Here is a 14,613-nt window from a genome sequence, read left to right as displayed (position 1 = left end):
CCGAGCACCGCCCCCACCCGCCTGCAGCCAGCCCTGGGAGAGGCCCCGCTCCAGCAGCGCTGACGTGCTAGATACTGCACACAGGGGTAAAAATTCTTTGTAGTGCAGTTTATTGTTAACGAGTATTTTTGGGAATTAATTTGCCGTGAGAACGTGAAGTGCCCTTTCCCACCACGCTGATCGAGCTGCCTCCCTTTGGTTATTTTTCCAAGGAATACGATGCAAACACGAGAGTAACATTTCTTCTAAATAGCCAAGATCAGTTACTTTAGAACGTCATCATCAATCTAAAAGGCACCTCTGGAAGAGTTCACAGCTTTTTATGATGAAAACTACTAATAAAAAACCCTTAAATGGACTATTCACATAAGAATAAATGCTCAACAGATTAAAGATAATACCTTGAAGAACAACGTAAACCATAATTCTATGCTGTTTTTTCCAAAGTAAGAGAAAAAAACCAACCCCAAAGTCAAGCCATAGTATTCGGTGCTTTTTTTAATACAGCAGTAAAGTTAGTCACCTGCAGCCATCGCTAATTCTGTCCTATCACTGACAACAACAAAGAAGGAAATCTGAGTATTCCATGGGAAAAAAAAAAAAATCTGAATTACTGAAGGTTTTTTTTCTTTCTATTTTTATCTTAATTCTGAGATCAATACAAACCGAGAATTCCTTGTAAGTCTGGCTCTTTGGCAATATAACCAGAAGCACAAAGGAACAGATTTTTCGCTCTGACACATATCCTACTTCTGCTTAGAAAGCTTTGTCAATATTTAACGAGTCACACCTCAAAATGTAAACATGGAATGACACTCTTACACTGCACACAGGAGGGGAGCCCACGTCTCCTCCGCCTGCATCGTGATGCTGAGGTATCATCGGGATGAATATGGTCTTTTACCAGTGCAGTCAGTCAAGAGTTTAGAACCCCCAAAAAACCTTTACCTTAAAAACATCTGCTTTTTATCTAAAAATTCACACCCTGCTTTTTTACCACATCCCTGGCCTCCCCCGAGGAGGTTACAGGTTCTGTTGCCTTCTCGAGCAGCTGTATTCTCCCCAGGCTGATGTAAAGCTGACTGACATCAGCTGGCTTTGGGTCAAGGCCTGAACTCGCAGATACTTCTGCATTACTTAACTGTCAGATTTTATTCTTTATTTGAAGCCCACCCCCTGCTCCTCTCTTTTGGGAAGGGCACCTGTTCCAATGCTGCACAGGGTAAGAGCGTTGCATGTATGGACCGAGAACTGCAGATGCTTTAACACTCTGAACGTCTGTACAAAATAAGAGCAAACAAGTCATGACCAGAAAGTCTCAGACACCAGTAAACATACAACAGAAATTCATACCCAATACTCCAGGTTTGAAAGATACTGCTAACGTTGTGCTTTTAGCTTTCCCCCCCCCTTAGTAATAAGCAGGAGTCCATTGACCTCAGAGTATCTGTGACAGCCATGAAAGATCGAGCTACCAAACTGTATCCCCAGTGCCCTGCAGAGCTGGAGGTGACCATGTTCTGGACCAGCCCCTGATGCAGCACTGAGACAGCAGGAGGAAGAGTTCTAGTTGGCGCTACACACTGGAGTGTCCGCAGAGCTGAGTAAGCTGCTCTCCTAGGCTGTGCCCTAATGAGGAGCAAAGAGCTAAGAATAACCCAAGAATCAGGCTATAATTAGCACAAAAAAACCACAGACAAAAGTCACCTGAACTTAGGTAAAACACTCTTGCACATTACCCTCCTCATTTTGGCTACTAAAAGTGCACTTTTCAAATAAGAAATTACTGTGCAGTGCAGTATTAAATAATTTAAACTGAAACTGAGAAAGCACTTTTTGAAAGTAAAGTAAAAAAACTTCTTGCTTTATATAGAAATCCATATATACCAAGCAACCCTTTCTGCCTAGCAAATCTCTGACTTCTGTGAGCAGGCACTGTGGCTTCCCTTGGGCTCGCTTACAGTTTCAGCTGCTGCTGAAGGTCATGAATTGATCCTGCACTGCTTTGCAGTTTCTCTTGCACTAGTGGATCTTCCTCTAGTTTGACCATTTCAATCACTCCGTTGGTTCCAAGAATACACGGTAGACTTAAGAATACTTCACTGTTTATATTGCAACATCCCTGAAACAACACACAAAGACAACCATCACACAGTTACTTATTTCTGCTCTGAAGCATGGAACTACACAAAATTGATTATTGATTATTTTACTTGATTATTTTGCTTAAGCAAGGATATTCCATCATATAGCATATTTTGTATAGGTCAAATTCCAGTTATTTTAGATCCTGTGCAATGGGTTACTGTATAGAAACTGTAAAATATTATTTTACAGATAAAAAGAATCTTGAACCATGCCACACTTGGAGGAGTTTCCCAATACAGATATATCAGACCTCTATAATGCAGGCAACGCTTATACTACAAAACACCGTTTAACCAGTTTCTTAGGTAGAACAAGCAGGGACACTTGATAGTACAGTATCATTAGTTCTTTTAGGACCGAACAGAAGAAATTAAAAAATGCAGCTAAAGAGAGCTATCCAGGGAATATTTTTCAAGTATTGATCCCATATTCATTTTGTGAAAGACTTTATTAAACTTATATCCCTATAATTCAAGTTGACATTGTAGATTTTGTTTATTTTTAGGATCTGTATGGGAAAATTTACATTATGTAGTTACTCTGCAGTTTAAGAGACTTGTCACTCCTCTATGTCTGCATTTAGTTCATAAACGAGCAAAAACTTTCCTTGAAAACATAATGATGAAATTAGGTGTATGTCTGTACTTGATACAATAAGCAGCCTGCTCAACCTCCCTGCACTGGGACATGCAAATCACCCTTCTGAAGCCTGTAAATACAAGCGACCAGTAAATGTTTCTACATGGCTTTTTTTCTCACATGAAATGACTTAATGCTTTAATGAAGCTTCTTAGGATAAACTTTAAACAAGGTTCAGTCTACAGTTTTAAGTTAAATATAGCTTCATAATCTTTTCCTCAATGTAAAGTATCAAGGAGTAAAAAAGCAACTGTTTCAAAGCTGGTCAAATAAAATAGTGCCAGAAAATGCATTTTATACTTTCATAAAAGATACTGAACTCTTTTGGCCCCTGGAAAAATCTACATTCAATACTGAGCACTTGGAAACCGCAACACACATTTCTCTTCATTTGCCAAATCCAGCTGTTCTGGGGGAGCTGGTCAGCAACCTTGAATGTATTTTTCCTCTGGACTCTTGTATTTTTGGGATAATAATGCACTTTTAATATTGGTTTCAGATTAACACAACAATTGATTTTTGCTCATTTTTGAATTGAATTTTTTTTTTTCAATTTTGAAATTGAAAGCTGTTGTTGGAAGAAAGTAACGAAGGTAGTGCTACTTCAGAACCGTTACTTCAAGTGAGATATCTGTGCTGCTAAAATTAACGGTCATATCCAGTATAAATAATATAATTACAGTGCCAACCAAAAGATATTAATAACACATTTACCTTTGCCAGAGTGGATACAGAATGAACCTTTCTTTTATCTTTCAGTATACTGTCAGTCAAATCAGCAACTGAGAGCCCAACAGACCAAGATCTCTGACCTTTTCCCTTTAGAACTTCCATAGCTCTATATAAACCAGGAAAAGGAGAAAAACATGATGTTTAGATTTTAATTATTCCTATTTTGGTTTATATGTAAAACCCAAAAGACAGATTAAGTGTACCATATCAGGTAAAGTGTACTATAAAAACATGATTCTCTGTTTTGGAAAACAACAGAAGGGAATAAGAATTGCTTTAAAGAATTTCTTTATGTATATTTTACGCACACTAGTAACAATTCTCTTTTCTGTCAGGAGGTGTAACTGATATGTGGCTAATTAAATCAGGTAAACTGATCCAAACATGTACTTTGCTTTCAAGTAAACTGCTTCCACACAAGCTCTGAGAAAAGTGTGCCAGAAGGCTTGTCTACTATTTTTTTTTTTAAACACACAATCGAACTGGCAGCTCTAATATTCTAGTGTATATTCTACAAAGCTTGTCTTGTCCTTGGATCGTCACAGGCACAGCATTATTGAGAACTTCAGAAGAACAGTGGGCATATACACATATATGAAAGTGAATGACACTCAGACCTACAATTTCATATAAACTCAATGTGTAAGCATTTTAGAACAAACTTCCTCCTCTTCATAAAGAGCTGAAGGCAAAAATTCTGCAAACATCAAGTGCCTAAACACGAAGAAAAAAAATTTAAGATTATAATGGCGTTACCTGTTAGCCACCTTCTCCCTTGAGTTATGAGCAGCCATTGCTTCCATTTGATTTGCAACTAAATTACAACTGGTCCATGACGGCACTAAATAGAAACAACCAACATTTAAATGCACATCTAAACAGTGAATAACACAGGTATCAGATAAGGTGGGGGGGGTGGGGGGTGGGGTGTGGAAATTTCAAGCTTTCCAAACTTTCCTTCCCCCACAACAACCCAAATGTAGTTGATGACCTTCTAAGGTTCCCTGGACTGCTGAAATAAACTCTCTAGTAGCACCTGGCCAGAGACCCTTACTTAAAAATGAAGTAATATGTAACAATTCTTACATTAGCAGTAACCTACCATATATTATACCACATTTCCTTCCTCTTTCTGTACCTCTAACCTATGTTGTTATACCAAATAAAAAGCATTTGGGGTTTTCTTTTTTTTTTTTTTTTTTTTTTTCCCCCATGACAAGCGTCAAATACTTTTGCTACCACTCCAGGTCCACACTCTCAGGCACACACCAAAACTGTATTACTTAGAACCATTATTATGAAAATCTACCACCCTGATTATGACTACCTTCATTAATTTTCTCAATTATTCTTTCATTACTCAATTACTTAAGCACTGCCAGAACATTATATACTCATAGTCATAAAAAAGTATCACTTTACCTTTGTCTTCCCCTTGTTCACCAATAATCCAAGCATCTTTTGCCAGCACCTGTGCTTTCAAAAGGTTTGTCAGTATATACTGAAATCTCTCAGTATCTAGATTGGCACCTATTCCAATAACTCTGCTTTTGGGAAATGCACTCAGCTTCCACGACACATATGTCATTACTTCAACTAGATATGAAAGAAAAATATGTTGACAATGAAGGACCCCTCAAAATTCAACACAACTTCAAACTACAAATCACAATTACGAAAAACTCAGGACCAAGTTGTTTACTTTAGAAAAGGGATAAGCACGTAAGAACATATTAGTAGTTTTTTTTCAACCTGAAACACTGAGTCAGGTGGGGAGGAGATGAAGAAAATTCACAGCCCAAGTAAAGTTTTAAGAGAAGTCAAGTGAAACTTCAGAATGAGTCACTGTGCTTCCCTCTACCAAAAATCTCACATGCTTCTAATTTTAATTCAACCACTGTTTAATTTATTTTCGTTTGGCAAGCACTCTTTTCTCCATCTCCACAGCTCTAAATGATAGGAAGGGTAAGAAGCACTTGAGAAACAGAAAAGGGCTGTCTTCAGTGCGTTTACAGGACAGAGAGCTCGCACGTACTTTTCCTTTTAAGTAGTGTTTTTGCTTTGTCTTAGTTCACAGTATCACTGACCCAACAGATTTAAACTTTCCATCAAAACATAGCTGCAATATTTACTACACTACATTATGTATATTAGTAGTCTATGAGTCTGACCATATAGCACATAACACACATGCATTTATCCCTTCCTGCCCAGGAGAAACGTATACATAAAACTCACAACTGACAAGACAACAGCCAATGTATGCTAATCTTGCAGATACAGTCAGGTGAAAGCTACATACAGAAACATACAGAAATACATACCTTTTATACAAAACAAAGTATACTATTTTCTTTTATCTTGGTAACAGTAAAGAAAAAACCCTCAAAGACAGTGTCCTGCTCAAAGCTGAAAAGGAAAACATCTTTCAGAGTAGCAAAAGTTTTTGACTAAATGGGTGTTTTTGGCAATAATGTATTTTTAAAACAGGCCAAAGAGAAAGCCAGCTGAGGGACAGAACATTAGGTGAAGTACCAACATACCTGGATGAGAAGCAACAAGGAGAACAGTGTTCTGACTGTAGTGTGATATTGCTGGGATAATTCCTCTGAACAAATCCACATTGTTTTGTATGACATCAAGATAAGTCTGAGCATTACCCAGAGAATTAACTGTAAGTATCACAACTTTTGAATCAGCTGAAGCAGAAAAATCTGAAAATATATATATAAAAGAAATGTTTTTAAAATTCATGTCATTCTATCAAGTTTTGGATGCAAAACAAAGAGCTGTCCTAAAGGCTGAACTGCAGCATCCAGCTTAGTTAGGGATTCTTCCCTTCCTGTCTCCTCCCATAATCCCCAATGTGGAATTTGGGACACTTCCACAGCACCTGTAAAACACAGCTCTCCCACAGAACTACTTTTCCCCTTTCATAGTCAGCAACACAGAAGGCAGACTGCAATTTGTCCAACATTAAAGAGCAGAGACCAGAAAACATCTAGATGGGGCTGACAGATAAGCTTTTCCTAGTTCTCTTGGCAAGAGAGAAGAAAAAAAGATACATCCAGGAAAAGGCTCCTTCATTTTTATTCCAATTTTTAAAGAAGGGGAAAGACTTTTACTCCTTTATCTGAGGCTTCTATAATTTTTCATCTTACAGCTCAATCAAGGACACGTCGACAACCACAAAAAGTGTTCCAAAATTCTATTTATTAACTCAAGTAAAGGACATGTATTTATTAGCCCAAGAAAACACAAAACTATGTTTGCTGCAGAAATTCGTAAGAAAAAGCTGCCTTGAGCGGGTAGCTCTGAATATCTGAGTTCCATACAGATGATCAGCTTGGACACAGAAACAAGGTAATTTGACTGTCACACCACTTCTGGAACCAGCTGAAGCCAAAGCAGAGACCTATTGCACTGACAAATTGGAAGCATACTAAGGAGGATATAATTAATACCAGCTTGCCCCAAACCTAGATATAAGCACAGTAAAATAACAGGTGACAGCGTATTAGCATAGCCAGCAACAACATACAAGCTTTTTGTACCACAGCTAAATGTAAATATGTAATAGGTGCCACAAAGGCACAAACAGAGATTCGTGGTACAGTTGCACAACCAGGGTTCAGGAAAAAACGTGCTAGCAGTAAAACCTGCAAGATAAGATCAAAGGATGTAGAGCAGGCAATGTCAGGCGCAGAATAAGCAGATAAGATGCCTGGGGGAACCAGAACAAATCCCTGTCCCCGAAATAAGATAAATTACATCAGAAGCACAAGAAAACCCCCCATTTCATCTTGCAGAGGGCGCAAGGAATATAAAACCACCACAGACAAGCAAGGAAGAATGGGGAAGTTGCTCAATTCAGTTCCAGCTTCCCCTGTGGAAGAGCTTTCGAGCCACATCACCTCAACCTCTGCGACTAAGACCATCAAATACTGTAGCCATCACCACTAATTATGGAGACATGGCATTGACTCTGTTGAATTGTACACTCACAGCTAATTGAGGACAAGATTGTTCAGAACTAATTGTTTGAATATGCAGTGATAATGATTAAGAACTAAGTATTGGCCACGTGCATGTTTAATGAACATCAACCTAGGAAAGTAGTACTTTGAAACTTACCTTTACTTATCAGCCTTTTTAACACTGCTTTCACAGCTATATCTAATTCCCTAACATACATATATTTTTTCCCCCCTCTTCCTTCCCTCTCTCCACCTATGACACTGAAGTACTAGCTTGGTTTCTCTCTATTTCTGTGCGAGTCCAATTTCAGCATTAGTCTCTTACCCTGGAGGTACATACCTCTGCCTCTATAAACAGAATGAAAAAAGCCTGAAATAAAAACGATGCAAGCTTTGCTGAACATTCCCTTCCCAATTTTGCCCTGAAAAGATGAAGAAAAGCAAGAAGCTATGAAAAGATAACATCTTTTAAAAATATGGCCTATATGCCAGAGCTTCTGTATCTCCCCAGGTGTCCTGCTCTCATTAAAATGAGCACACGCACACACAGTACTCGCACCCATTCCAGCAACAACATCTAATACCTTTGCTGATCTCCACATTTGGCAGAGCAAAGATCTCCAAGTCCATGGTCCCTCCTTTTGCTGCACCTTCAGAAAGATCCAAAAGAACCACCTTGTCTGCAGCACCCTGTATGAATAAAAATAATGCAGATCAACAATAAAACAAACCAACTTGTTCTTGTGGGGGTGAGGAATAAAAACCAGTATTCCTCCAATTCCAGCATTTGTTGTACTGTGTATAAAACAAACAAAATTACTCACCAAAATTACTGTCAAATCACAAGAAAATTTATTTTAGGGAGTTCAATAGGAAAATGACTCATTATGAAACAAATAAATAAAAAACTCACAAAACCATCTCTGGGAAGTTATAAATGTTGATATTACTGTTGCCTCTCAGCATATAGCTGTAATGAAGTACAGACCATCTACAGACTCTGCTTTTCCAGGGGACTAGGAGATCCCAATTGTAAGAGGCCACTGCTCAGGCAAGAATCCTTTAACTAAGGATTTTCAAAATAAGTGAATTCAACATACAACCCTTTGTATTTAAAAAGCTGAGAAAACAAGGCAGAAACTGACACTTCTGTGTGTCCATAACTTAACTGAAGAGGCAAATGACAGTGACATGGCTATTAAAGCTGCTGAGTTATTTGTATGTGTCAGACACTAAGAACTAGGTTGGAAACCTCTCTATTAATCAGGTCTGTTGCCATTTATAATAATTATGTACCTTTGCTGCAACTGCTAGTGCACACGCAATGCCAAGATCTCCAGCTCCAACAACAGTGATTTTATTAAAACATCCTTCGTTTTTGCCTCCACAAATTTTACTCTTTGATTTCATGTCAGTCTCTCCTACAATTAAAAGAAAACCACAAACTTAAGTGCTGGTCCACACTGTATCAATACAAGTATTGCTGCTTCATAAAGGATCACGGCTGTGCCAGAGTTAAACCAGATTACATAAACTTCTTCAAAATACCGGTCAAGCCTGACCACAGAAGAGTCATCACAACTTGCAAGGTGTTAAACACAAATACTCCTCTCTGGATAGGAATGTTTTTTCACTAAGTAGAAAATATGAGTGTAACAATATCAAGAAGCGACACACTAAGACCATACAAACAATACTCCCTTTGCTCCTGTTACAGATGTGAATATACACCATGGTCATAAAATTTGTAAAACATTCCGTGTTTTGAGAAGACATGCAAAATGGAATTTGATTAAAGTACAATGATCTGAGGTTGTTTAGCTAATGCTACAGGTAACATAATGATTCTCATTCCGAGTATAATGCAGAAAGGTTTGTAACAGAAACATTAAGATTGATTGACTAGAAATGTGTATGGTGCACAAACACACGTGTGTGCTCACAAGCATGTACGTGTACACAATTACCAGAAGAAACAGCCGAAAAGAGATAAAGGGAAAGGTCTGCACCAATTGCCATAGATCACCATTACCAGAAGAAACAGCAAAAAAGGGTTAAAGGGAAAGATTTGCACCATCTGTGATTTCACTAAAAGAAGGAAGAAGAAAAGACTGACCTGAAGAAAATGTGTCAGGATGAAGAACAACAGGATCGGAGCCATAAAATATCCAGATAAGGAAAACACGAGAACTGTGAAATTCAGGAATTTTGCCCAAGACTTACAATGGGTGAGATAAAGTAATGAGGCAAAAATGCCAAATAGCATCCACTCCCGAAGGGTGTAAAAGACAAGTCCAAAATCAGCTTGTCACCACTGAACAAGAAGAACCCAAGAGACATGATATGGGCTCAACAGCCAGCATTCCTTGTCCTCAGTGTTGCACAGCAGTGATTGTGGTCAGACGGGTCTCGGGGCTTGTGACTGTGGATGTGAGAGCGTGAGTGAATGAGATCTGAGAGAATGAATGACCGTGATTGGGCAAAATCAACTTGTTTATAATGAAATCGCATTTCCCTTCCACAAGATCTCACACAGAGTTTTGCTGCAGTAATTTCCAACAAATGAGTAATACCAAGTCTACAGCATTTTTCAGTAGGCTTAAATGCAAATATGCAAAATGAGCTACTTATTCAAATAAAGAGAATTTGAGCTCTTGGTTCAAAAAGAGGCACTTTTGATTATACAGAGAAAATACCAAACACTGTGGACACGCAAACACCAAGAATTCAGATATTAAAATTGTGCAGACATCTTTGTGATATCAAGTAATAACAATAAATAAAACAGATATTGTGTAGGAACATTACAAATACATGAAAACGTCCACACCTTCAGTAATCTTTGCAATGTAGGAGAGAAGTTCCGATTGCCTGGCTGCATCAGAAGATGACAGTGAATACAAAGGGAGCTCTTCCTCAAATTTTGCAATCATTTCCTTGATTAATCCAATGACAGTTGATTTAGGCTGAAATATAGCAATACAGAAGACAAAACAGTTGACTAGCTATTTCATATAGTGGTACCAGCTGTAAACTGCAGTATTTCACAAATAACCACAGCTATACAAAATGTAATCAAATTATAAACATTGACACCCTTAACACTTACATAAACACTTAAGGTAAAGAAAAGCCTGGGAATTTCTGTATCAATAATGAAACACATATCTCATCCATTTCAGAAAACTAGCATTCATTAAATCATTTTTACTGGCCCAGCAGTCAAATTTAAGTAAGTTATTTAATACAGTGCATAAAATCATTCAGCAAGAGCATTGGCTTTTGAATCTCTATGTTAATGTTTCAGAGTTCTGCTGAAAGAGACAGGAACTCAGGAAGTAGGAACTTCCATTGAACTTTCTTGAGGGACACTCAATTGGTCTAGTATTACTATTCATTATTCATAGCAACAAAGGAAAAAGTATCAAAGGGTCCACATGAGTCTTATACTGCTTTATAACAAAGTCAGTCCCTTTTTTCTTCAGCTTAAAATAATTTTCCTTACAATCACTTATAACTTCCTTTATAGTCGCTTCAGACAGTCCAAAGCTGTAATTTGAAGAGACATAACATTCTGCTTCTCTTTGCATAATCATTACATATTTAAGATTAACAAAGATGCAGAAAACAGAAAGGCCCGAACCCTACCCACTCCTCTCCATTGATCTCCGTATGATACCATGCTTTATTCCCAAATACTTTCCTCCCCTGTCAGCCACTCCACCTCTTACATGGCTCCAGTTTTGCAGGTAGGGCAAATAAATCCTGCCATGAGCATCAACATGCTTTCCCACTGAAATGCCCATGTTCACAGTTGGCTTCAGGAAGCAAATGGGGGGAGCAAAGGGATGAGAATCCAGAATCCACAGATGAATAGGTATGTTATAGGAATTACCTGTTCAACGCAAAAACAAAAGCCACTGCTAACTTCTGCATTGAGAAGAGGCACTAAAAACCAGGCATATGTGCATGTGACTCACACTTCATAATAACAAAGAAAAAAGCCTGACAGATCACTTTCTAGATTCACACTGGAAAGTATTTATTTACACTAGTTAATAAAAGCAGACTTGTCTGGATCAACTTGAAGTGCTACCGATTCTGTCTTTCTTAATGTAAAGCTTTGTTGTTGTTTTGTTTCCCAGGGTATTCTATCAGCCAGTGTGTCCCCTTTTCCAGGCAAAGAAATCTCTTACAGCTACCCATTTCGTATTTATTTTAGGACTCAACAACTGATGCAAAGAGGCATCTATCAAGAGCTTTACCTCAGACTTCAAAGGCTTTAAGTTAAAAATAAAAAATTACCTACTAGTTATTTTTGGACACTGCCTATACAAGCATAGGGCTTGTAGAGTTCATGCAATCTCCATTAGAATCAAAGAGTTTGCCTACACAGTCTCAAACCACATGATTTTTTTTTTTTAATAGTTAACTGACTTATCTAATACCACCTTATTTCAGCACCTATGAGTGCATGAAGGCAGTTGTTTATGCAGTAGAAGTGGCTTCTGCCAATTCCTGCAAAATCCTTTATAGCCACCTTCAAAGAAGCTGCACAGTATATTGTTAAGAGGCAGTACCCAACACATTTTACAATTAAATTCATAACTGGTAAGGAAATTATATTTGACTTATCTTACCATATTTCACTGGAACAGTACCACTAAAATTCAGGAGGTCCTTCTGGGATCCATCCTTGAAGGCTGTATTAAAAATGTGATTTTAAAAAATAACAATAATAAATTCTTTTGAATCTGGCATGGCAATCCCATCCACAACTACCAATATATAACGCTTATTTTTCTTTAGAAATCAAACACACTGCTCCTGAAAGAACCAAGGCCAAAATGTTACCAAGGTCCTCCCTCCCCCTTTGAGATAATTCCTTAATGGAATCTTAATAAAAATTGCATTGGTACAACTAAGCACATCATTAGTCTGAAAATATGTTGTCCTGGGTAATTCTGGTGTTGTAGGAACTTTCAGTCAGGCTGGAGGATTCTGGCAGTTACACTTGATAAGCTAAAGACATCAAAATGCTTTCAATACAGTCATGGTATATGGGAAAAATGCTGTTACATATGAAGAATTTCAAAGAACATCAATCTTCTATAATTACAGACAAGTTAAACCAAAATTTAGTGAATGAGTCACTTAGGTCTTTATATGTATGCATTCTTGGAAGAGCTGTCAAAAACAGTCACATGGCATGAGAAATTTTACTGCAAGTCAAAATAAAGATAGGAACACAACTGAAAAATATTCACACTATTTAGATTCTATTATACACAGTGTAAATCTATGGCCAGCAAGAATCACAATTAGTTCAAAGTAACTGTATCACTTCTTACTGTATGTGTTCATGGAGAACGTGAAGTTTGGGTAGGTCTTGTTAACATTCTTTAGTTCTTCTATGGTCAGGTCTCTGAACTTATACTGGGAAGGGAGGAGGAAAAAAAAAAAATCAGAAAAAAATGAAACATTTCAAAGGCTGCTTCTTTAGTTACCAGAGATAGGGAAAAGGAACTAAGAGAAAGTAGAAACACAAGAAGGAGGGGGTAATAATTACTGGTAGTATTATAACTAGTTTTGGTGCAAAATAAATTATCAAAAAATTTGATACAAAAAAAAGTTTTAAATGTATCGCAGGTCTGCTATTGCTATGTTAGAACTCAAATTCTGAACATCACTCCTTATATACCATTCCTTCCTCTTTACAGCTGTGTGAGTAGAGGTTTAATAAAATTTAGTCTCCTCTGCACAAAACAGCTAAAATCAATATAAAAATATAAACCTCTCAGAACAAAGAAGTCATCTTAGTACTGACAGTTACTACTAAAAACTCAGATCCACCTGCACACATTTTAGAAGAGTTTCATAAGATGTCGATTTCCACAAACATGTTTAAGCTGTCCTTGAGAGCTGAGAAAATTCAAACAGAATAATGCATCCCTCTTTCCCACCTGCAAAAAACCTGCCCACAGATTAACAAAGTACTGATGCTTGAAATGTGATCTGAAAGTAATTATCAGCAAGCATGAATCACTGCTGCTTCATTTAGACTGTCCCCAGACAGTCGGATACTTGAACTTCCAAGAGATTTGCATCCTCCCACATCTTAAAGTTAAGAAGAATATTTTCCGTTTCCTAGATTAGAGCATCTGCTTCTCATTTTAGGAAGTCTGGAGCTGTCCGGGAACCCTCGCCCTAAGCAAACACAACTGCGGCCTGACAAAGGCTTAAAGAGCTGCTCACTGCATTGGAATACTTGTCACGAAGTAGTAGCTAAAATCTACAATCTCTTCAGTAAGGCACCCACCTTAGAAAGAAGCAATACTACATCTATGTGGATGGTACAACTATTTTCCACTTTGTACAAGAAAACAAAAAGCTGCTGAAAAGAAACATCTTTTAGTCAGCTTCTCCACATTCAACCTTACAGGATACTGCAAAGTCAGGCAATTAAAAAAAAAAAAAAAAAAATCAAAGGTGCTCAAATTAGGAATGTCTACACAACTTAAATTTAACACATTTTCAGAAGTGTTGATACATCTGGTTGTGAAATCAAAGCCATCTTTCCCCAGCTGACCCTATTCTTATTCGTAACGCAAGATGAGACATTCCTATTAAATATTTTGATCTTTTCTAAAGACCACAAGATTTATGAGGTGAGTCAGATACAGACCTTTCTCATTTTGCACCTAAAATTATTTGGCGTGCCCAAAATTTAAATACGCATACCTCAGTTTCTCATATGGAAATTAAAACTTTACCTCTGAGGGATGCTATAAAAATAAATCAGTGTTTCTAAACCGTAGAAATACTAATGCAGGGATTGTCACAAAAAATCCCCAAGGAAATTAGTAACTCCTCACGCAGAATAAGGTTTCAGTTGCATGCAGCACACCACACGTGTTACTGTGTCCTGAACCACAGAAATAAAATTATGCGTGGCGCAACTTTAAACTCAGTTGCAGTAAAGCAATGTAAATCCTGCACCCCGAACGGGACAGAAGTCTTTCACAAGCGACGATCACGAAATTAAAGGCGGCACCGCGCTGCCCGCAGGGAACGGGAGGGTGGCTGAACTGCCCAACTCCCTCAGCTCTGCCCTTCC

General features: G+C 37.9%; 1 protein-coding gene across 1 annotated transcript; it reads right to left on the bottom strand.

The window, feature by feature from the left end:
• Positions 1 to 1,512: 1,512 nt before the first annotated feature.
• Positions 1,513 to 12,982, bottom strand: UEVLD (UEV and lactate/malate dehyrogenase domains). The gene is made up of 11 exons (XM_009582584.1): positions 12,848 to 12,982; positions 12,137 to 12,199; positions 11,228 to 11,391; positions 10,327 to 10,462; positions 8,793 to 8,917; positions 8,081 to 8,186; positions 6,063 to 6,233; positions 4,942 to 5,115; positions 4,276 to 4,360; positions 3,502 to 3,625; positions 1,513 to 2,122 (listed from the first exon to the last, which is right to left on the bottom strand). The coding sequence occupies exons 1-11, from the start codon at positions 12,858 to 12,860 to the stop codon at positions 1,958 to 1,960; spliced, it is 1,326 nt and encodes a 441-aa protein (XP_009580879.1). The 5' UTR covers positions 12,861 to 12,982; the 3' UTR covers positions 1,513 to 1,957.
• Positions 12,983 to 14,613: the final 1,631 nt, after the last annotated feature.

This window comes from Fulmarus glacialis, unplaced genomic scaffold (assembly GCF_000690835.1).
Source record: "Fulmarus glacialis isolate BGI_N327 unplaced genomic scaffold, ASM69083v1 scaffold37547, whole genome shotgun sequence".
NCBI lineage: Eukaryota > Metazoa > Chordata > Aves > Procellariiformes > Procellariidae > Fulmarus > Fulmarus glacialis.
Note: the sequence above shows the minus strand (reverse complement) of the source record. Positions and strands in the feature narration are given on the sequence as shown.